This window comes from Balaenoptera musculus, chromosome 14 (assembly GCF_009873245.2).
Source record: "Balaenoptera musculus isolate JJ_BM4_2016_0621 chromosome 14, mBalMus1.pri.v3, whole genome shotgun sequence".
NCBI classification, from domain to species: Eukaryota; Metazoa; Chordata; class Mammalia; order Artiodactyla; family Balaenopteridae; genus Balaenoptera; species Balaenoptera musculus.
Genome location: NC_045798.1, coordinates 77,095,094 through 77,120,256, shown reverse-complemented (window position 1 = coordinate 77,120,256; position 25,163 = coordinate 77,095,094). Strand labels below are relative to the sequence as shown.

The following is a 25,163-nucleotide window of genomic DNA, read 5'->3' as shown; positions in this document are numbered from 1 at the left end:
TGGGCACAATGATTTATTTCCACTGGGATCACGCACACTCTAGAGTAGTTCACTTCCTCCTCGCCAGGTTTTTCAATGTAGCCAGAAATATGCCTATTTTGATACTGAACTCCAGAGAAGATACTCAGCTATGTGGAAGCATTAGGACATTGCCTCAATTTATCCTGAGGTGGGTGGGGTGGGAGGGGAGATCTGAAGACCCACAGGCAAAGCCCCTCTGTGGAACTGAACTTCCCGTCCGCTGCGGGGTGACGACTTTCCATCCTGGGGGAAGCACTATTGTCTCTTGTTCCGCCGAGGCCCCGCCAAGGTCTGTTTGTGTCTGGCGGATAGGAAGCTCATCCACACCGAGGAGCACAGGCAACGCCGGCAGCCCTGCTTGAAGCCCGGCGTGGAAACGGCTTGCTTCCTTTGCCGTGCACGTCTCTGTAAACACACTGGGGAGGAACTCGGTCCTCTGTGTCCCAAATAAGGTTGAAGAAGTTACGAAGGGATGTCGCTGTAGACCCACAATTTCTGTTCTCTGGGCAAGTAATAAAAGGGCCAGCGGTGGCCCAGCTGCTTAATCTTGCCGTTGTCCCTTCAGAGGAGGTACTTGGAAGCCTCCAGGGTCCCACCCCAGCTGCCAAGTGCGCCCCCAGCTCTGGACTGAGGACCTGGCAACCACTGCGGGATCCTGCTTCTGACATGTTGCCGGATGCCCGCTGGAGATGTCTGGCGCTGCGTCTGAGAAGAGCAAAGACGCAGGGGGACCCTCTGGGCTCTGTCCCTTGGTGGCCTCACATCCCCGTTTCATCCCAATGAAAAGAAAAAAGCGTTAAAAGAATGCTTTTAAGGAGAAAATATTTGCAAAGCACAAAGGATTGGTGTCCAAAATATAGAGAATGCTTAAAACTCAATAATAAGGAAACAAACAGCCCAATTTAAAAATATCAGCAAAAGATCTGGACACCTCACCAAAAAAGACAAACACGTGAAAAATGCTCCCCATCATGTGTCATTAGAGAATTGCAAGTTCACACAATAAGGTGCTACTACGTACTTCTTGTAACGGCTAAAATCCACCCAAGGACAACAACAAATGTTGGTAAGGATGCGGAGCAACAAGGACTCCCGTTCACCGCTGGTGGGAATGAAAACGGGGCGCCACTTTGGAAGACAGTTTGGCAGATTCTTACAAAACTAAACATAGCTTACCATATGATCCAGCAATCGCACTCTTTGGTATTTACCCAAGTAAGATGAAAACTTACATCCACACAAAAACCTGCACATGGATGTTTAGAGCAGCTTTATTTATAATTGCCAAAACCTGGAAGCAGACAAGATGTCCTTCAGTAGGTGACTGGATAAACAAACTGGCACATCCAGACAGTGGATTATTCAGAGAAAAAAAAAAAAGAGCTATTGAGCCATGAAAAGAGATAGAGGAAACTTACATGCATATTACTAAGTGAAAGAAGCCAATTTGAAAAGGCTACATACTGTGTGATTCCAACTATATGACCACCTGGAAAAGGCAGAACTATAGAGTATAGAGACAGTAAAAAAAGATCAGTGGATGCCAGGGGTGGGAGGGAGGGGTGAATAGGCAGAGCATGGGATGTTTCGGGCAGGGAAACTACTCTGTATGATACTACAATGCTGTATACATGTCATCATACATTTGTCAAAACCCACCGAATGTACAAGACCAAGAGTGAACCTTGATGTAAACTGTGGACTTTAGTTAGTAATAAAGTGTCGATATTGGCTCATCAGTTGTAAACCAAAAAAAGATATAAAATGCGTGTATAGGATGACTGCAATTATGTAAAACAAAAATAGCAGCTAACAGAAAAGAACAAAGCACAGTCATAATCCAAAGGGAGGCATGCCTAATTTTGACAGGCCCTAAAATAGGAAGGCAGGTTCTGAATAAGAAAATATTTTTAAAGGAAATATAACATTGTGTTAGTGCTCCCTGTATGCCTGGCACCACGTTGGAACGTTTTAACCCTCACAAAAACCCTAGGAGGTTGACATTCTTGTAATCTTTGTTTACAGGTAAGGGAACTTGCTCAGAGGCCCCGGCTCAAGTGACAACCTTGGGATTCAAAGCACTACATTATACTGCCTTTAAAAATAAGTAGCAACTATGGGCTTCCCTGGTGGTACAGTGGTTAAGAATCCGCCTGCCAATGCAGGGGACACGGGTTTGAGCCCTGGTCCAGGAAGATCCCACATGCCACGGAGCAACTAAGCCCGTGTGCCACAACTACTGAGCCTGTGCTCTAGAGCCCGCGAGCCACAACTACTAAGCCCGCATGTCACAACTACTGAAGCCCGCACGCCTAAAGCCCGTGCTCCGCAACAAGAGAAGCCCGCACACCACAATGAAGAGTAGCCCCCACTCGCCACAACTAGAGAAATGCCACACGCAGCAACGAGGACACAATGCAGCCAAAAATAAATTAAAAAAAAAAAAAGTAGCAACTAGAGTGAGGTTAGTTGTCCATCCTCACATCCTTCTGTCTGTCTTCCTCTGGCTCTCCTCTCAGTCCCCTGTAACTGTCGTCTTAAAGTTACCAGTGACCTCGTGACTGTCAAGCTCATGGCCATACCTCCTGATCTCTACTGTATGTAGCAATAACGACCATCTCATTCTCCAGGTTTATCTTCCGGTCTTCAGGGAACATTCTCCGCTATCTGGATTCTCCTTCTCAGCCTTCCTTGACGGATCGGCTTTGCCCTCCCCTGCACCCACCAAAATATACATTGGGAACTTCCATTCTCTAGGTGTGTGTTTGGGGGGAGGGAGAGTTGAGGAGTCCGTGTTTTAGTCACACCCTTCAGGTGACTCTGCTGCAGGTGACCCAAGGCCACACTGTTAGACAAACACTGCATGACCAGGTGTCACTCAAGCACCACAAATTCAGCAAGAGCAAAAGAATCCATGTTCTTTTCTTCCAAACCCCTGCCCGTCCTGGCTCCCTCCCGTCTTCGTGCCCTGCTGCCCCGCACCTGCCCCTGCCTGTTCCTCCCACCCTCTCACCTCCCTACCCAACACTCCTGAAGTCCATCTTCGATGACATTTTCTTCGCCATCTCTTTACCTCTTCACTAAGAATATCTCACTTCTTCCTTTCTGGCCCAGCGGAAATGCTGTCCTTTGGAAACCCTTTCCCAGTTCTCAGCAGGCAGAGTTCACCTGTCCACCCGCTGGGATCCCACAGCTTGTGACCAGGCTGTAGCTGGTTATGCCCCTCGTGACACTCAGCTCCCAGCCAAGAGATATTTGCTAAACGGCTGATGGAATGTGTGCACCAGAGGTGATCTCATTTTGCTAAGAAGACCCAGCAGCAAAAAGGAGAGAGTGAAATTCCTGCACTCGCACGTAGGACCTGAAAGACACCGGAGAGCGCACCTTTACTTAGAGAAGGTTGCTGTGTGTCAGGGGTCGGCAAGCTTTTTCCATAAAGGCGCAGACAGTACCTCAGGCTCTGAGGGCCACGTGGTCTCTGTCGTAACTGCTCAACTTGGCCATTTCCGACGAAAGCAGCCACAACGAGACAAACGAGTGGCCGTGTTCCAAGAAACTTTATTTGTGCACACTGAAATGTGAATTTCATATCATTTTTTATGCGTCATGAAAACGTATTCTTTTCAACCATTTAAAGATGTAAAAACCATTCTTAGCTGTGGACCGTAGTTTGTCCATCTCTACGCATTGCCGACCTGTGAGCTACGGCTAACCCTGTGTCCTTCAGCACAGGACTCAGTATGCGAGCTTCATTTTTTGACTAGAAGGCCCGCCTAAGTGAAAACTTTATCAGTACGAGTAGAGGAGAGCCTAGAATCTTGATGACAGAGGACAGAGCACCTGCTCCTCCGCTGGACCAGACACGGTCAGAACCCGGTGCTGCCACCTAGTGCCCAGCCAGCCCCAACTGGGGTCTTTTCTCTCGCCGTTCCCTAAGGACCTGGAAACGTTTCCTGTCCTGTTAGCACATGGTGACAGCTGGGGTTTGTGCTCCTGACCACACCCAAAAAGGACTTCAAATCAGTTAAAACAAAAGTGTAAAGGTAAAGAATTATAAAAACTTGATAAATCACTTAAAGTGAAAAAGTAAGCTTCAAGCCACAGAATTCTAAGGTCATTTAGCTCAGTTTCTACCACTCTTTTCCAAGCAACACTCAGCTTTCGGGTAAGAAAAATGAAGGTCCAGGAGGGCCAGGTGTTCAAGACGACAGAGTTTACGGCAGAGCCGGCCTGAGTCCTGCCTACCTGACCCCCGTGGGGGGTGCCCTGCACTGTCACGCCATGCCTGTGGCATCCTGTGACCCGGGCACAAAGAATTGGAGGAGCCTGGGGGCTAAGAGCGGCGGGTACCAGTCCCAGCCCTACCACTGAACCGCTCTGTACCCTCAGACACTTGGGCGGCCTTCACGCCTCAACCTCCCCAACGGTAAGGTGGAGCGGAGTACCCACCTCGTTTGGCTGCAGTGAGGCTGAAATGTGTCTGCCCCCCGCTGGGCATGAAGGCGTTCGCCACCATCACGAATTTCCTGAGCACCTACTGTGTGCCAGACGCTGAGTGCTTTATGTATTTTGCCAGATTCAATCCTTGTAACTATTCTAACAAAGTGGATGTTATCCCCATTCTGTAAATGAGCCTGAGAAAGGTCATGCGTACTGTGGGTGGGTGCTGAAAATAAGGCTTTACCAGCGCCACCTCTTGTACAAGTTCATCTGATGGAGGCTTCCAATGCAAAAGTGAGTTACCATGTCACTAATACCCAACCCTGATACGCTAGCAAGAATGTGCACCGAGTACTAGGTGACCTGGTGGCATTCTTAACATCCAGAAAGGCTTTTGGGGTGGGTGTGACTGTCACTGTTCCTGCTTGAAGGTGACTTTGCCTCTGTCATTTTTGGTCTTTGGAGTGTCTTTGAGTTGCAGTGGCTGGTAGAGGGAGTGCTTGGGACAATCTATATATAACTGTCAGAGCTTTGCAAATATCAGCAGTGAAGTGTCTTTTCTGTGTGCCCTGCTACTGCATTTCTTAAGTTCTGAAGTATTAAAATTAATGGAATAGTCACCAAATGCTCAATAGTCACCGAGACATCTGGGGATAATAAAAACCTTTGCAGAGCAAGACTCAGTGTTCCAACAGAGTATGTTGGTGCATGTTTCAAACCTTGGATGTAGGCAACAGTTGCTGCTCCTTGAACTCATCTGACACAGGCAAACACTGAAAGCCTAGTTCTAAAAGGCCTGAAGTCTCCCAGCTCTGCAAACTTTCCCTCACCCCTTCAACAGAGATACAGAAAAGAGACATTCTGACTGACCAGGACCCAGCCCACTCCTCTCTCAGGAATCCAGAAGCCCCATGGTTCTTAAGACCATGGGTGCCTATCGCTCTGTATGGTTTAAAAGGTCATTGCCCTGGGTTCAGTGGAGAAGCAGTTGCAGGCCAGGAAGTGGGGCAGGAGGTAAGCACTAATCTGAAGTTGGGGCCTGGCCTTCATCACTGGCGGCATGTCTGTGGCACTTAACCCCTCTGAACCCTGAGTTCCTAATCTGTAAAACAGGGAGGAGGAAGACCCCATGCCCTTCACAGTTGTGCAGGCCAATAAGCACAGAGAACAGTGCAAAGGAAACTCTGAAGTACCATCAATGCGTTTAAGATGTTTATAACAAATTGAGATTGCAATGGCTGAAAGAGGAGACCGCTCAAATTGCTTTTATGGCCAGTTGCCCGCATTCTTTAAGGTTTTGAGCACAGGTTTACAATCTCAAATGTTTTCTGCCTTACGTTCAATTTTCTCTACATCAGGTCAAGTGGGCAATGATGTCGGCTTGCTTGCATTGTCCTCGTTCCCCACCAGGTGGCGCCACTTCCCAATTAGCAATTTCTTTTGGTGAGAGGCTGGCCGTGCGAGACCTTTTACAGTGGATCAAGTTGGAGCTGCAAGAGGAAAAAGAAAGACAATGAAGAGCCACCCAGCCCCCCACCTCACCCCTACCCCCAAATTTCAAGTAGCAAACCAGGATCTTGGAATTAAGAGCTCTGGAGACTTGAGGCCAGCAGTCACTGAAGAAGAGGTGTGACTGCAGGAAGGAAGGATTTTTGATGCCCACACTTGTGATGTACCCCACTTTCCAGAGCAGGAAAGAGGGAGCCTAAAGCTATCTTGCTTCCAAGATGGACAGACATTTGCATACACACAGAGTTCACGTCATGTGTACCCATGCTCCAATGTAGGGGCTCACAGTTTTCAAAAGAGGACAGCATTTAAGAATTAGGTCAATTTTTCCTGAAACGTGGAAAAGTTATTTTTGCACATATGAGTACAACAGCTGTGATTCATAAGCAGTGGTATACTAAAATACTGATGTTCGATTGACCTTAGGTATCCAAACCGTGCAAGCAGATGGGCGTGCTCTGGGAAAGGATGGTGCTGCCCTCTGCAGGCGGTCTAGGGCACTGCAGTGAGAACACGCCCTCATCTGAGTTTACACCTGCCTCTCAACCTCGGGCCCCAGAGCCCTTCACTCTCATAATAGAACCCAACTTCAGACTGTCTTCCATCCCCGAGGAAAGGTCCAGAGATGCAGCCACCATGTTTAAGGTCAGGGCACCTCTCTCTTCCTTCATCCCCCAGACCTCAACTCATTCCTCTGGACAGAAATGGGCCCTTTCTATGGGTGGGGGGGGGGGGGGGGAGTCAGCATTTTTCTTTATCCTTTGAGAGGAAAGATGGAAGGGTTATGGGGTTAACTACTGTCACAGCTTGCCTCCATTTGGTTTCACTGCCTTAACCTTAAATGTTTTTGTAATCAGTATGTAGAATTGAAAAAAGGTGTCCTCCAAGCTCACATGGATGGTGGTGCTCAAGTACTAGATGCTACCTGTTAAAAAAAAAAAAAAAAAGAGAGAGAGAGAGAGAAATTATTTTACACTGTGCTTTAATCTTTTTGGAAACTTCTCAGAAAAATTAGATGTTTAGCACTTACATAAAAAATTAAATGTGGATTTGCCTTGTAAGACCTTGTTCTACTTTGGTACTGCAAGGCTCAGCCCATGGATATAGAGCCCATAGCTACCTCCAAATAGATTTACTTTTTGAGCACAAGAAATATTTTTTCCTTTATAAGTGGATAGAGCTGAAACAACTAAGCTTAATATAATGAAGAACTACAGTTACCAGGCTCCTCGCCACCCAGCGAACCACTGCCTTCACACAGACTTAACTCTCGTCCGCACTTCCCTCATCTCTGAAAACAGAATCACAATTCTCCTGTTCACTGAAACGGAATTCAACTAACACTTGGGCGCCTCCTCGGTGCTACTTCATCCCGCTGGACCTTTCCCACGTATCGTGTAATCCTCACAGCCGTAACTTCTACAAGCTCATCTTCCATGTGGGGAAAACGTGGCTCTGAAGCCCAGGGCTCCTTCCATCCTCCTCCTTCCTGTCGCCTCACCCTAACCGGTCTCTTAACTTCCAAGCCTTCTTTCAACCACCCGACACTTTCAAAAACTATCGTCAACGTATTTTTTCTCTACTTAAAACTTGGCAACTTCCAATTTTTCATTCAATCAACTCCAAATTCTCCAGTCTGGCTCTATTTTACCTACTGAACCACAAATCTCGTAACTCTTTCAAGATGTTCCCTCTACGACAGCTGCCTGTGTCACCTCCCGACCTCACAACCCATCACCTCGGGTCCTGTGCCTTTACACACACCTTCTGCCTAGAGCGCGTCCCCTGGTCCACACTGGTCCAAACCCCGCCCGTACTGTCAGGTCAGGCTCTCCTCCACACTCACCTCCTCCATGAAGCCTCACACAAACCCCTCCAAGCCTACACTTATTTCTCCCTCGCCAAGCCGCCCCGGGCACTATCACAGCATCGGGATGTGGACTGAGGGGCACAGGCTGCTGGTGAGAGTGCAAACCACATGGCGAATCTGGGAAAACTGAGTACTTGGCATGTCCTACAACCCAGCACTTGCATTCCTAGATGTATATCCCAGGGAACTCTCGCACATACAAGCCAGGAGACTGGTACAAAACTGCTCCTGTTACAAGAGCAAACGAGTGAAAACCACCCAAATGTCTGTTGACAGAATGGATAAATTGTGTGTGTGTGTGTATTGTTCTCCCCCAATGCAATGGAATATTGTAAAGTCAGTGAAAATGAATAAACTGAAGGAATGCAACATCAGGACTGTAAAACCAGATGAGTAGAGATAGTCACAGAAGACGAGGTAAAGGGTACCCTTTCTATAAAGCTCAAGAAAAGTAAAAATACACTGTTTGGGGAAGGAGGATGTAAAACGTGAGGGGAAAAGAGGAATAGTGAAATTGATAGTAGTGGTGACCTTGCACAGTGGGGGAAGGAAGGAGAAGGGTCGGTTAAGGGACACAGGTGATGACACTGGAGGTGTGTGAGTTAACTGGAGGCGGGTCCATAACTGCCGTGTGTTACGTGTAGGTGCCTGTTTGCTGGCTAACGGAAAAGCCATCAGGGGTCCTGTGATCTTTTCAAACCCACTGCCCAACTGGGTACAGAGGGAACGTGCGTTAGGTGGCTCAGGACAATCATTCTTAGTGTCCATCACTGCACGGAACGTTGGGGACAACTGGAGGGGCTGGGCCGAATGACATCAGTCATCACCAGAGGACATGACTGATGCATGGATACGTGGAAAGCGCCTCCCCACAATCCCTTATAAAATTACTGATTGTGTAAAGACTGACTTGAGACTGGATTACAGAAGATAGAACCAATGTAATCAAAGGTACTGTATTGGGAGAGTTGCCTGGAAAACAAAATGGTATTAACAAATTTGAGGAAGTAAGTTAGGTCCTCTACGCTTTTGGTGAGGGAGGGCCTGAACCAGAAACACCGCTCTCGGGTGATAAGGACTCTGTCTGAGCCGCCACGGTGCCCTCTGGCACACAGTGTGTGCTCAGGAAGCACAGAAGTGCAGACTCTTCTTTCAGCGGTCACACAGGTGACCCATATATATATTAAGGCTGCCTGTGGGAAACATTTCCAGATGGTAAATAACTTCGGGATTCACTACCCACATTGCAGGAAAATAACGGGTCGATTCTCTAAAAAGGGAAAAAACCCCAAACCCACCAGGTATGATGTCCTCCTATCTTTCACTTGTACAAAATTTGCAATAAAGCACAATTCTTAAGCCGTTTTTCACTTTTTTATTGCTGTTAATTCAAGGAAAAAAGGTTGCATAAAATCCAATCTGTTCTAGAAATATAAGTGGCCTTTCCAGTACATAACATTTCAAATATCAAAGTATATGGTAAACATACAAATAAGGAGAAGGTAACATACCTCCTATGTACAGTACAGTCTTTTAAATCATAAAATAAGCTCCATAAAGTACAACTGGCAAGTGGTTCACAATGCGGTCCAGATGGGGCTTATCAAAACTCTCACGTGAACAACTCAACTGCAGCTCAACAATTAATTTAATAATGTGGTCCAAAAATACCCAGATCAAACAAAATACATTTAATCAAAATAATTTCCTTTACTCGGACTTCTTCTCTTTTTAAATTAAAGCTTTCGTCTACCCCCTTTCACACCCCCCACCTTCCTTCCCCTTTAACTCCCAACCCGGAAAGAAGGTTTCAAAATGTACATTGGTGCTATAAATATAAATTCTATCTGTGAAGCATTACACAAAGCTTCTTTCTTCAAGTGTTTCCTTTTGTCTGGCAATCTGTTAGCCTTCTGAACCGAGACCAGATATGATATTCAAGTTCCTCCTCTGCTGCACACCAACGTGACCCCACACAACAAGTATCTGTCGATTCTGCCCTGTACTGAGGATGGGGAAACAAACCCAACCCCAAGCCCTCAACCTGCGACTCTACAGTGGTAGCTGCTCACTGCTGTTGGATGCAGCAGTCCAAACCTACACCCCGTCTTCCAGATAACCTCAGTGCACTTTAGGAAATCAAAAATTACCTGGAAGCAATTTAGTACAGAGATAGGCTTTAAAAAAAACTTTTGTTTTTAAACAGCAGCATTAAACTTAGTGATGTGACACTGACATGATTCATACCATCTTAACACACTCAGAATTCAGTCTTTCACATTATAATCAAGCATAGTGGTAAACTGTTATAAAAGTGACTTTGCTACGAGACAAGTTAGGGAACAAATACCTGACTTCTGTAGAAACGCAGAGCTTCTGTTCAGATTGCAATAAAGCATACACATTTTTAACACAATGGAACACTGTAACAGTTGGTGTAGGAAAAGAAATCTTGACTCAAGTGTCTCTTTTACATGACACAGTGGTAGACTACAGGTAAAATTGGCTGTTGATTTTCATGACAAACACAAACACACAGAAGAACCACACTCACACTAGTTTGTTCACTTTATGTCTCTCTGAAGCAACAGGCTAAAAAAGTATGATAAAGTAAAAAGTTTGTTTTTTTTTTTTTTTAAAGAAAAAGTTCTTTGTCCACTTCACATGTCATATTTTCTCAGTTTCATATGATTTTACTTCCTCCTCTCTCTTCCACTTATTTTAATTTTTATTTGGACAACAAGCGCTGCATATATGTATTTACGTGGTGCTGTTCATTACATATATACACACTATTTTGGGAATGCGATTCTCCCTTATGATTAAAGTGAAACATTCTACCCTCAATTTATATGCAGAGCAGCTTACAAAGTGTGGACAATGCAGTGCCAACCACTCCTGCGGCCACTGGAAAGAGTGAGGGCGGGGGAGAAAAGCGGAGTGTAGGACCAAAGTGAGAAAAACTGGGGAAGAAGCAAAGTTTTTTTTCAAGACCATAGGACTGTCACCAGTGTTATTAAAAAAGGTCAAATACACAGTTTTAAAGATTCAGTAAACATTGCACACAGCAAGTATTCAGTGTTAAAAAAAAAAAAAAAAAGCACGCATCAACATTTTCCTTTTGGTAGTTTGTCTGGATGTTTAAATTACATGTATCATACAGATAAGCCTGTTGTTGTACCAGGAGACCAGAGGCTCAAAAGCAATGCATTCTTTCTTGTTTTGGACATTGGTACAAGAGAAATGAAAAACCCCAACTGCATAGAAATCTAGGAAATGTATAGACAAAGAAACACAAACAAAATACCTTTCCTTTCCTCCCCTCCACACCCCAACCATGACTCCCCACACTTCAGTGTATTAAGTAGGCAAGCTTTACTTGTTTCAGTCTGCAGAATCCAACGTATCATTAGAAGGGGGGAGGGGAGGTGCGTATCTCAGTCTGTAAGTGCCTAAAATAGGAAAGACAGAACTGCTAAGTCACTGCGTACAATGCAATGCATCACAAACCACTACAAGATATCAAATGGGCATGCTCCTCAGGCGCTGCTCCTTCTGCAATACTCTGACCGCAAAACGGTCCATGAAATGACTTTTAAAAAGTAATAATGAAGTTTGTGCTTTAAGTTCAACCTAAAGCTATCAAACTCAATTTTCCCTTAAAAATGTCAAGCACATACTCCCAAGTCAAGACTTTTTTTCTGTGTGAGATTTGGCAAAATGACAAAAGCCTAATGTGAGTGAAAGGTAACAGTTTCTCAGGTCTACACTGAATTTGGTATCTTACACGTACTTATTTAAGAACAATTTCTTTATTCTGGTGGTAATAATATTAAACTTAGTTTGAATTTCCTTACTCCAAAAACCAGTGCTTAAATATTTTGTTCCTTTTAAAATGCAATAGCACTGAAAAAAAAAAAAACGTCTGCTGGGAAGGAAGGGTATAGCATGAGGCCAGTTGGTTATGCATAGATAGACCCAAACAACTAAAAATCTTCCATGTCAGATGACTATCACTTCCTAGTTTTTCAGCATTTAAAAATTTTGCTTACTCTATGACATAGGATTGTAGCTTTAAAAAAAAGTGCTGCTAGCAAGAGATTTGCAAATCCCCATTATATTCCTTAAGAAGTGCCTTAATGGTTTATTCCTTAATTGGAAACTGAATTTCTCTGAACTTCCTTGTGCTGTGTGTGTGACCTGTGTGTGTCCACACTAGGTTCTGCCGTTTGCATTTTACGATTTGTCACTGAAAGCACAACCTCCGTAAACAAACACACAACAGCTCTTTCTGCTCCAACAGGATCACCGCGATCACTAGGGGAGGGAGGAACGGGCACACTCAGAAACAAGTCCTCTGGGAGCTCTCATGATTACCTTGTTGACTGGCCTCCATGGACGACTGCTTACACTCCTGCGCATAGTGCCCGCTTACACCACAGTTGTAACATGAAACGTTCCCGTTCTTCTTGGGCCCCGAACCGCTCGTGTTGGCAACTACATTGGGTGCTGGGTACACAGGATAGAATCTCCCGAATCCTGCCATCTGCTGCATGCCATAGTTGGCTTGGCTCCCCATGACTGGGTCATGCACCAGTCCATTTGCATATGGAGTCTGAGGCAGAAAAAAAGGAAGTTGGTTTCCATTGCTCTGATGTGCTTGGTTGAGGTAGCTGCCATTGCAGATGGATGGCAGAGTAAAGAACGATGGGACTCGGTACATTGGTCCAGGCATTGGATTAGGATAATAGTAACTATTTAGCTGAAGGTTTCCATTGGTCCCACAGCTGCACCTTCGCCCACAGGAACCACAAGGACCTGAGCCCATCTGCTGCGGAGGCAACACTGTCCCGCTGGCGTTCGTGTTTCCCACAGCACTGATGTAAGACGTGCTGTCGCCCTGCGCAGTACTGTGTGTCAAAGCAGGGCTCGGGCTTGGGGCGGGGCCGGGGGTGTGGGTAGGAACCGCGGGGGGAACACTCGACTGGGCCTGGCTGACGCCTGCTCCCGCTGACTGGGCAGACGTTGCCGCCGTGCTGAGGACGGTGGAATTCTGGCTGGGTAACACCCCGGCCGCAAGGGGAGAGCCTGGCAAGGGGTAGGAAGCTGGTGGCTGTACGGCCGAGAGGCCGGCTGCTGGAAGAACTACCTTCACATTGGCAGGCTGAGGGGCTGTCCCCGTGTTGCCCTCAATCTGAGGCACCATTTGATTTAGTCCTGCCACTGGAGATGCAGATTTTGTGATGGGGTCTGTGGCAGCCACAGGAGATCCTGGAAAACTACCTGGATTATGAACAGGAATAAAGGCAGTGTTTGGTGATCCGACGCTCAGACTCCCGGTTGGTTGCTGGGAGAGGTTCACTGTGCAACTCTCGGAAGATCCCGGCGGCGGCGGCAGTTTTAGCCTCTGAATTGTGAGGTGCAAAGCGGGAGTACTACTGTGTGGAAGGAATGTTGATGGAACAGGTAAAGGGGACGCCAGTAATTCAAGGTGCTTTTCTGATTCTGCAGTAGAAGCTGTTGGCCCTAGTACTCCGACGGGGGTTGAGTTCGTGGACTCCCTTCCTGCAGAGAGAGCAACAGGGCTAGGAACAAGCACCCCTATTGTTTTACCATCAGCAGATCTGGGTGGAGGAACGACCACCTCAGACTTCTGGGCACCATTGTGCATGACACAGTGTAAAGTTGGCATAAAAGAAATATGCTGATACTTGGGTGAGCTTAAGGGATCTTCTAAGAGGCTTGCATCGTCGTTTCCTAATGAAGCAATCTGAACAGGTGGCTTGACAGTGACAGTCTGGTTGACAGAACCATAACCTGCAAACCTGGTTGTTGATGGATTTCCAGAATCCTCAGAATTGCTGTCTGTGTCTGAGGGAAACAAACATAAGTAGATGTTAACACAAGCAAAATCTCCCAACCTTCTTGCTAGAAATAAAATTTAAGTGTATCTAAAATAAACACTGAAGTTTGGACTAATAAATGTATCCCTAAGCTTCCTGACTACCAAGCTGAACTTCTTTTAATTTTTGGCTTTCTGTGGACTTCACTGTAAACGTATGGAGAGTCTGGAAAAGAGGCAAGACTATGGAAACAATAAAAGCTTGGTGGCTGCCAGGGGTAGGGGCCCCGGAGAAGGATGAACGGGCAGAGCCCGGGGGGTTTTCAGGGCAGTGGAAATACTCTGTGTGATGCTGTAATGATGGATATGTATCATTATACATTTGTCCAAAGCCACTGCAGGTGAACCCTTAGATAAACCATGGACTTTGGGTGATAATGATGCGTCAAAGTAGACTGGTTCATCCTTGGTAAAAAATGTGCCATTCTAGGGAGCAATGTTGTTAACAGGGCAGACTATATCTGTGTGAGAGCAGGGAATACATGGGGAATTTCTGCATCTTTCTCTCAATTTTATAGTAAACCCAAAACTGCTCTAAAAAAATTAGATCTTAAATTAAAAAAAAAATCCAAGGAGAGGTAAGAAACAAAACGTGAATGGAGACTGAATGAAGCACAGTATAAAATACAGACCTTTATTACAGAGAAAGGGATCAGATATTTTTAACCTTAATCAATTTTAGGCAATTCACTTGATTTATATTCTGTACCACTAAACCCGAGGTCTTCACATTTGTCTCACATAAATAATACAATTTAAAGGAGTTCAATCAAGACTATATTTAACTCGGGACTTCCCTGGTGGCGCAGTGGTTAAGAATCCGCCTGCCAATGCATGGGGACACGGGTTTGAGCCCCGGTCCAGTAAGATCCCACATGCCACAGAGCAGCTAAGCCCGTGCACCACAACTATTGAGCCCACGTGCTATAACTACTGAATCCCGCATGCCTAGAGCCCATGCTCTGCAACGAGAGGCCACCGCAATGAGAAGCCCGCACACCACAACGAGAGAAAGACCGTGTGCAGCAACGAAGACTCAACACAGCCGAAAATAAATAAATAAATAATTAAAAAAAAAAAAAGACTATATTTAACTCAAATATCCAGAGATAGGGAAGGGAAGAGAGTTTTCTTAGAATGGAATAAATATTCTTACTTTTAAATATTTCAGTGGGGGAAAGAAAATTTAAAGCTACCATTACAGTCATAAAACAAGTGTGCTAGAACACAAGAAGCAGAGCAAATATGAGAGCAGTGCCATTTCTCCTAAAACAAAACAGCAAAGTGGCAGATACAAAATTGTACTGCATTTGTTTTTATTTCTGCATCACTCTTCTGCTTGTAAACAGAAATAACTTCGATCTAGGCTTCCCCTGGATTTCTTGACTTGTGGTATAAAGGGGACAAAAGACAAAATCTAACCCACAATGTTTAAATATCGTAAACCCAGATACTGCAGTACTATGTATAGAGACCGTTCAGTTAAATGTAGTGCCTAATTTAACATCTTTCTGCTTACAAATATGAGCAGAATTGCATTGTATACTTAAAATGTTTATATTTGTTAAGGTAATAACTAGTTATATTCAGCTAAGATGCTAAAATTTTTCGAAATAATACTAAAAACAAATCATACTAGTCTTCCTGGAGAAAGGTTAAACCTGAGCCAACCTACAGAATGTCAACAATGTTATTAATTCAACAATAATAATTTATATTAGAAAAGATTCAACTTATGAGTAAATGGTTCTAACATATACTCTCCTTAATAGCTGAGGAGTTTCTTGTTAAACTTTGCAAAACACAAAGTATCCAAAAATTAGTAACTTATTTAAGGCACTGTATTTATATCTGTACCTTCATACAAGTATAGAGTTAAAAATAAATATTTAAGTTCAAAAGAAGCTGTAACATTTTTCAGATGATCAATTAAATTTCTATAGGAATTGGTCTTTGTTTAAATCTTCTTAAGTCATAGCAAATGGCCCCATGATCCCAAATGGTTTTCTAAGCATTATAAGGACTCACCCAGCTATTTAGAGAGAGGTCCTCCATTTTTGCACTGACTCTGAAAAGTATGAAGTCTTACAACAAAACCCCTTTATGACCAACAAGAACAACAAAGCCCCATGCTTTTCAAAGCAACCTTTTCATGCACTCCAAATTCTAAAGATGATCCACACTTGTTATCACAGTGGACATTTTCCCCCCTGGTTGGTTTCAGAGAGCCCTTAATGATACTTCGTTTAGGGAAGGCTCATTTAGTCACGCGATAACGGAGCCTATCTGAAAAAGGGCAAGCTCCTCTATACAGGCCCACCAACTCACCCTATCTGATGACAGGAAAGGACTGCTGCAAAGTCATCTAGGCATGCAGATGTACCCTTAATTCTGACAAAGAGGCAAATCTGCTTTGTTAGCTTAAGAGCCATGGATTATTGGTACATCCTACAGAACTGAGCATAGCATATGGAAAGCTTCTCTATTCTGGATAAGGCATAAAAATTCTCTCACTTAACCTTCATAAGAGCTCTGGGCAGTTACTTTCATTTTTCTTCTTTCAGGAGGAAACTGCAGATCAGAAGTGCAGTGTTGCCTCAGATTAGTAGAACTGGCAGTAGTCACTGCATGCTACATTTGTTATGACTTCAAAATAACTTCAAAGTAAAAACTGGCTTTAACTGTATGTGATGCAGCAGAATCACTGTCATAGCTCCCTAAGATGTGACCTGACGCTATAACACAAAGGCTAAGGTCTCGAAGAGTTGTGGACCGTGCAGGAAAAAGCCACGTGTCTGAAATGCTGTTGTCAAAGGATCTTTATGATCTTTAAGTGGCCCAAGAGAAACCATTTATTACTGCCCACCAGCATGGACACACCTTATAACCAAGACAGTATTACTCAGACGTTTATAGCCAAGATGTTATCAGATAGCATTATCATTGTAAAGAACGACATCCTCATTCAGCATATACATTTTTTGTGTGTCTGTGGACCACTTTTAAAGTCTTTATTGAATTTGTTACAATATTGCTTCTGTTTTTTTATGTTTCCAGTTCTTTTTTGGCTGCGAGGCATGGGGGATCTTAGCTCCCGGACCAGGGATCAAACCCCGCACCCCCTGCATTGGAAGGGGGAGTCTTAATCACTGGACCACCAGGGAAGTCCCAACATATACATTTTTGATACCTCATTTCTGGAATGGCAGGGTAAGAACCTCTGACACTCCACTCCTCCATAAAAGCAACAAAAATCCTGGCAAACACTATCAAAATCAACTTTTTCAGAACTCTGGAAATCAATTAAAGGCCTGCAGCGATGTGAAGAGTGTTTATTAAAGAAAAACAGCTGAATCTTGTAAGAAGAGCAACCACTGCGGTATTTCACCTTGCCCTAATTCTTGCTCACATTCTCCATCTCTGAAGTAGCCTTGTAAACGAATAGTCTTGCAACTATAGTAGCGATGAAAACAAGCAGCCTAGCAGCCACTCTAAGAAACATGGATTTGGAACTCTATAAAAGCACCTTCCTAAGGAACCGTCACTATCTGTCTGGCAACTTGAGTTCACTCTGTGTTAACAGCTGCTTACCCACAGGGCATTTGTCACAATCAATCTGCGGCAACTGTTTAACAATTTGGCTGCCTGGGCTGGCATTACCAGTTGAGGCTAACAATAGTCTGACCAAAAAACTTAAAAGGAAAAACTGAAAATGAGATGCTCACAGGGAGCTCTGAAAAGCTTCAATATATTCCTGGGAATCTAAAAGGCCATGCTCATATCTAGGGCTATATATGCATGCCCAGGAGAGACCTAAGAAGGCTCTAAACTCTCATTTCTGGCTGACTCTGAGCCTCCATTTAAGGAGGAATTGAAGACATAGTACATACAGAAAACAAAGCGCAAAATAGCAGACGTAAATCCTACCTTATCAGTAATTACAGTAAATTTCAATAGGTTAAACACTCCAATCAAATGGCAGAGATGGGCAGAATTGCTAAAAAACCATAATCCAACTATAAGGTGTCTTTAAGAGACACTTTAGAGTCAAAGACACAAATAGGCTTAAAGTAAAAGGATGGAAAAAGAGGTACCCTGCAAACACCCAAAAGAGAGCTAAAGTGGCTATATTATTATTAGACAAAATAGATTTTAAGACAAAACTTGTCATTAGAGACAAAGAAGGACATTTATAATGATAAAAAGGGTCAATCCATCAGGAAGACATAAACGTTATCAATATATGTGCATCTAACAATATGCAAGTTTTCAATCTTTCTACATTAACTCCACATTTTGTTGTGACTGTCTTCTTTCTCTTTAATTTCATATGAAGTGAAATAGGCTTAAAAAAATCAACATCACTAGAAACTGCTAAGTCAGTGGTCTACAAGACACCCTTTATACCAATTAAAGCCAATAACGACATTTACAGTAACATAAAAATACTTATGTTTGACTGATTTTAAGCGCACACATTTCCCTCTGACACCCCCAAATCCCTCCAAAGAGCAAACCTCTGTCTTTTTCTTCTTCACTTTCAAAACTTTCTCTTCCATCATGTCGTGGGCTAGATGGAGAACTGTAACTCTCTGAAGATGTTTCTCCACATGTGTCATGTCCAGATCCAATGTCCAAATTCACATCTAAAAATAACGTGATTTTTAAAAAATAGAATTGTTTAGTTAAATAAATTTCTGAATTGAACCATCAGAAATTAGTTACACCCTTAAATTTTTTTTTTTCCAAGTTTTTCTATAATTACCTAAAAAGCTGGCCTCTGACCTAGGTAAAAATTCATTACTGAAGCACAATATTATTTGAAAATAATTGACGACTTTTTTTTGGGGGGACAAATGTATTCTTAAAACAAAGGCAGAGGAAAAAATCAATATAACCGACTTCAAAAAATCAGAAATAAGATTCTTTGTAGGATCTGTCCAATATTAGCACATTGAGCCACTTCTTAAGTCTATACATTTTAACTCCTCAGAGCATGTTGTAAAATTCTTTCTTTAAAAGAGTAAATTGCTTCCCATCGAGTAGACTGAGTAACCCCTGAGTTCGAACCAGAAATGACGGACTGGGGAAAAAAAAAAAAACAAAACAGAACCATTGGGATAGAGTGAGCCAAGATTTGCTCACTAAAATGCAGTGATGACTTTGAAACTCTAAAGAGTAAGTTTCAGAAATGTAAAAAGAAAAATAAAAAAAGGCAGCTATTTCTCAAAATCAATTTATGAAATGATTTTGTTTAGATTATATAGCTAGCAAATATTCTAATCACCAAATGTCATATATTAATTTGCAATTTTCAAAGAACTAAATACATAAATGTAAATCTATACTGAACATAATTTTCCCTCTATGACAATCCAGGTGCTTCAGAATTGTGTAGAGTCTTTGGAATTTTTATAATAAAAAAATATGTGATCCTTTGGAGTCAGAGGTGTGGCTGGAAGGTGAGGATGAAATAACTATGCCAAAGGCTATTCCACAAATTGCCCTTTTAAACAGAGAGACAAACTGTTTTATTTATCATGTCTCAAAGAGATTTTAAAAGCAAATATACTGCAAAAACACAGAGGATGAACAGCACTGACTGCTCTGGGGAGAAGACAACATGGAGGGACGCAGTGAGGGATTTATTTTGTTCCCTTTTGTACCTTCAGAATTTTGAACTACATAAATGTATATTACTCAAAATAGAAGTTAAATTTTAAGTTAAAAATAAATAATACTTATCTTTGAGTTATTTAAAATTTTCAGCTTCAATATAGTATCTACATTTATGATATGCATGATTGTTCTATTAAAAAAAATCTTAAATATATCTTAAGTTTACTGAATGCTTAAAGGTAATCACCTACTTAAAGGTAACTCCTTAGTATTTCAAAGGGGAATTAATAAATAGAGGGTTTTCCCTTTAAGTTGGAGCCAGCAAACATCTGAGCTATACTAGACAATAAGACAAGTTGTACAAAGTATTGATATATATATTTATAGTCGTACTCTATAAATATAAATATATATGAATCAGTGACATATACAGAGAACAAAATAGACAGAAAAGGTTAATCTTGAATCAAAAATCCTGAGATTGTACTTTCATAATATTTAAAAATAAAGAAAGAAAGGAATTAGAGCCTGAGATGTTATCAAAATTTCTTATAGATAGCTAGTAGGAAGCAGTCACATAGCACAGGGAGATCAGCTCGGTGCTTGTGACCACCTAGGGGGTGGGACAGGGAGGGTGGGAGGGAGACACAAGAGGGAGGGGATATGGGGATATATTTTTATGTATAGCTGATTGACTTTGTTATAAAGCAGAAACACACCACCGTAAAGCAATTATACTCCAATAAAGATGTTTAAAAAAAAAAAGTTCTTAATAGCCTATACAGCGTATGTTTTCTTCTAACTTATTAGAATAGGGAAAAGGATCCACATTATTGAACACCTCTGTGCTTGATACTAGCTAAATGCTTTTCATGTTATCACATTTAAGTTCTATAGTCTGGTGAGGTAGATATTCTTCTTCTTTTACAAATTTAAGAAACTGGTGGAGTAAGGATTCAAACCCACATCTGTCTGAGATCAAAGTCCACACACTTCTCTGAAAATATGAAGCTAAAAGGGAAAGAACTGTTACAAGCTTTTTTGGCGTAGTTCCCAAATCATGTGAGAGACGAGAGAGAGTGATGTCATGAGGGTGGTATATATTTGACAGGAATTTCAACTATAGAATGACCTGATTTAGTGTGTGCTTTAGAAGACAGTGCAGAAAATAAACCAGAAGGAGGAAACAGACAGGGAGGCCTGGCAGAAGCTATTTCTAATCATCCACTGACAGAGAACTCTTGTCTTCCTTATTTTAGCTTCTCCCCACTCCTTTTAGCTGCCATCACCACAGGAAACCTCAAAGATACTGAAGTGTTACAATATACTCATAAACATGGTTTTTTCCCCCATGTCATTTTCCCCCCAAAGACCGCTCAGTTAATTAATTCAATGAGTGGGCCAGATGATTTTAGAGTCAAAATGCAACTATATTTCCTTATCAATATTAAATCTCTCTAAACAAATAGCTAGTTTAAAAATATACTCCATTAAAAAAATGGATATATTCTATTTATTTATGGTGCATCACAACTGCAGGTACTAACATTTGAATAAAATTTAAATTAAACAAATCGTATTTGTAGGGTCAGCTGTCAACATTATGTGTTAGACACACACATGGACAAACACTTTCCTAGAGGTCTGTGAGCTTTTATTCTTTTTCTAAAAATCTTTACTATTAGTGGTGAAGGTAAATGTAACACAGAAAAGTTACCAATGAACCAGCACAAGGGACATTTCTCAGTCAAATGAACATAAAATCTTTCACCTAAAAATAAAAGGACCTTAAAATAATGGTGGGTAGATGGAAGCCACACAAATCTAGTACAACGAAAATCTGAGGGTCTGAATTCCCCTGAAGTCCCATAAAACTCCACAAAGGACAGTCATTAAAACATGAAAAAGTCAACAAGATTTTTAGAAGTGACTTTACACAAGAACTACAGGCTTTCACGAGGGTGGAAAGACCCCGCAGGTCCTGCGGCCTCTGCTCTGGAGCAGGGATTGGCTGAGAAGGAAACAATCGAGGAGACCGCTGCTACCAGGGGAAGGAAAAGGTGCCAGAGTGTCACTGTGGCAAAGGAGAAATTTACCTCCGTGGCCGAATCAAATTTCCTGCATTAAACAATTCTGAAGTATTAATGAAGTTAATTCAGAAATCACTATTCACATCAACGCAGGAAAAAAGTGTTATCAGGTTTTGACACAACAGCCTAATACCTACTCTAATAGGTACCCTGCTAAATATATTTAGGTGACGCGTATTTGAAAGAAAAACACCCTTACCTTTCACAGAACCACCGTGGGCGTGCTGAGGAGCGGAGATTCGAATACCATTTATTCTACTGTTCAATCTGTTGTCAGTTTTCTTAATTTTCTCCCTAAGTCGAAAGTATACATGTTACCCACATTGTTTATAAGAGTCCCTAGAGAACACACTAAGTACAGTATTAATAAAATTCCCCTCAAATTTTTTTTATAATTAAAATAAAAACGTTTAGTAAGGTACAATGTAAATCCAAGATTCACCCTTTAGTTTACAGGGCTGAGAATTTTGCCCCTCCAAACTGAATATAATATTTGACAATAGCTTTATTTTTATCACCTGCATGTGTTGATTATTTAGAACTGAAAAAATTAAGTCCAGAGTAAAAATATAAAGAAAACTAATGGAAAAATACTATTTATACTACATAAATTAAACATGCCCATTATCAAATGTTATCTCTTCTTACCAATTTCTATTACTGGAAAGATTAAATTGAACCTACTTTTCTATTTGTGGCTTTCCCTTCTTCTTATTTATTGAAGATAAACTTCGTTTTTCAGTTGAATGCTAGGGAAAAGAATAAAAAAAAAAAAATCAGACTAAAGCGAGACCATACTCATGTAGGTATCCTCTTATTCTGATACAAAACATTAAAATGATGCAGTCCCAGTTGTATATTCTAACACATTTTTATTTCCAACCTCTTTTTTGAAGTTACCTACTTGACCCACTAAAATCTGCATATTCTGACAAATACTTAATATTAATTATGAGAAAAAATATCTATTTCGTATTTTGCTTTTAAAATGGAGTGTGTATTTTTTCTTCTTATCACAAAATAAAACACAGTCAAGTAACCGGTATTTGCTATACGTTTACTAATATTCTCGTAAAGTTCAGGTTGGTAAAACTGCAACACACAATTGCGTCAACTCTAAGAAGAAAAGGTGCTGGCACTGAAGTAGAGGGAGAAAAAGTATAATCACATAGATCTGAAACTCGGCCATTAAATAAGTATGACTCCGATAACACACAATTTCTCAAAGTATGTTTTAATGCTTTAGTTCGTAAAAACACATTCCAGTAAAGGTTAACATTTGGATCTGAGTGTTGGCCAGTAATAAAAATCAATTTTCTAGAGAGAAGGTGGTTCTCTCCATAGCTGTACCAGTAAGTATCTCTCATGTATCTGTGGTGCCATGTTACCTAAACACACTTGAGAGCATTCTGTTCTCTGATTACACCAACTCCTAAGAACCAAGTATTTCCTAAGTACATTCAGGACTGCTGGTAAACTGGCCCAACAACTCATGAGGGAAGGTCCGTTTCAAAATTCACATCACCAATAGCAAGACAGTGACTGAAATGTGAATAATTCAAAAGCAAAAAACCTGGCTTAACAATGCATCCCTAGTGAAACATTTTAGGCATCACAATAAAATGTACTAATATTTTTGAGCAATAAAAGTAATACGGGGCTTCCCTCGTGGCGCAGTGGTTAAGAATCTGCCTGCCAGTGCAGGGGACACGGGTTCGAGCCCTGGTCCGGGAAGATCCCACATGCCATGGAGCAGCTAAACCCACGTGCCACAACTACTGAGCCTGCGCTCTAGAACCCGCGAGCCACAACGACTGAGCACGCGTGCCACAACTACTGAAGCCCGCACGCCTAGAGCCCGTGCTCCGCAACAAGAGAAGCCACCGCAACGAGAAGCCCGTGCACCGCAATGAAGAGTAGCCCCCGCTCGCCTCAGCTAGAGAAAGCCCGTGTGCAGCAACGAAGACCCAACACAGCCAAAAATAAATAAATAAATTAAATTGAAAAAAAAAAAACAAAAAACAAAAAAACAAAGTAATACATATACACTTCTTCAGGTCACAGAGGAGCTTAGATCATGTACACCAATTAACTTTGAAGTCTTACATTCAAACATTCCTTCATTTCTTCTTACCAGATACACTATCTGACAAAATATGCTTAAAGAACTCGACTCTCATGCAGTGACAATGCTTGAACACTATGGCACGAAGACAAAACAAAGCCCCCGTACCTGGTCAGCTAAGGCCACACAGTGCTCCGGGTGCTGAACGGTGGTGCAGGTCTGCTTCCTCCAATCCATGATGCCATTCTGCTCAGAATACTGCATGGTGAGCCCATCCAACGGAGAACAACTTGTACCAATAGTGCTATCAAAAGAAGAGTTCACGCAAGTATGAAACTCTGTCCTCAGTCAGCTAACATTCTCATCTCATAATGAAGAAGCTCTACTAACCCTTTCTTCAGTATATTAGTTTTTTATACAATGCCTAGCAACAGCTCTAAGGAAAAAAGTCTACTATAAGAATAAACCAGTTCATACCTCTCTTACCTATTTAATAATTAATACCCGCCTCTGAGGAGGTTGACAACAGAAGCACAGTCTGTCTTTAGACTCATCCTGCACCACTCACAGCTGGGGTGTTAACCCCAATCTCAAGAGAACCACTATGTACTGTGTGTGTCTAAGGCAAGTGAAGGGACAGGATAATGTGACTGAAAACCAAGAGAAACACACAACAGAAACAGACTCAGAGAGAATCCAGAGAGAATGAAGGGATTGGACACGGACTCTGAATTAACAGTGTTTCACATCGGTCAAGGACTACAAGATGACAGAATTTTGGAAGAATACTGGAAAATATAAAAAAAGAACCAAATTTAAATTCTAGAACTGTACAATAAACTGAAATTAAGAACTCAATGGATGGAAACAGATGAAAAAAATCACTGAAGAGGAAATTTGACCATGAGAAAATAGATGGGAACACTGAGAGGAAAAAAATGTGGAAAACAAAAAAAATTTGAGAAAACACCTAGGACACGGTGAAAAGTCTAACCTGTAAGCACCCCGAGCCTCAGAAGAGGGAACAAGAGAACAGGCAGAAGCAATATGTGAAGAGAGAATGGCCTGGGCTTCTCTAAAACAAAACTGTATCAAGCTTCAGACTTAGGAAGCAGAACTCATTCAAAGAAAGCTACAAATGTATCATAGGAAACTGCTGAAAACCAGACAATGGGAAAATTCAAAAACACAGTCAGTTTGGAAAAGCACACTAACTTTCAAAGAGCAGCAATAAGACTGAAGAACAATGGATACCCACTGTCCACTGTTGCCCCTAAAAGCAGAATCTGGGGATGACACAGTTGACTTGGGAGGTGATCCAGAAGTGGGAGCAAGGAGTGGGGAGAATGAAACAGGAAAGGAGGAAAAACCAGCGTGTGGGTCCATTAGTGAGGCTGCCGCTATGAGCGACAGAGGCTCAAACCAGCTGGGACCTCCCAGAATTATCTCCCCAAAGGGCAGGAAGCTGGAGCTCCCCACCAGTTGAGGGTTGACCCCTGGGGCAAATTAACATGCAGCTCTGAACTGGGCTGGTTCAAGGGCTAAGCAGGCTCACAGAATCAGCGCGGGCCCTGAGGCAGGAGGCGGACAGTCACGAGGCAGGGCCTGCGGAGGGATGGTCGCAGTGTGAGGGGGGTCAGAAGTCAC

The 25,163-nt window shown here is 42.4% G+C and overlaps 1 protein-coding gene across 8 annotated transcripts in view; it reads right to left on the bottom strand.

Moving 5' to 3' along the window:
- Window positions 1–3,062: 3,062 nt before the first annotated feature.
- The window catches only part of ZCCHC2 (zinc finger CCHC-type containing 2), a 54,548-nt gene continuing 32,447 nt past the window's right edge, over window positions 3,063–25,163 (bottom strand). For 2 of the 8 annotated variants that reach the window (XM_036874973.1, XM_036874978.1), the window contains 6 exons: window positions 23,685–23,820; window positions 22,136–22,200; window positions 21,651–21,745; window positions 18,260–18,388; window positions 12,218–13,711; window positions 9,202–11,292 (listed from right to left, as the gene is read on the bottom strand). In XM_036874973.1, the coding sequence (XP_036730868.1) occupies window positions 11,225–11,292; window positions 12,218–13,711; window positions 18,260–18,388; window positions 21,651–21,745; window positions 22,136–22,200; window positions 23,685–23,820 (1,987 nt within the window). In that variant the 3' untranslated portion in view covers window positions 9,202–11,224. Of the gene's footprint in view, window positions 5,952–5,984; window positions 6,896–9,201; window positions 11,293–12,217; window positions 13,712–18,259; window positions 18,389–21,650; window positions 21,746–22,135; window positions 22,201–23,684; window positions 23,821–25,163 lie in introns of those variants that run through there. The other 6 variants (XR_005022632.1, XR_005022633.1, XM_036874975.1 and 3 more) reach the window with 6 other exon arrangements.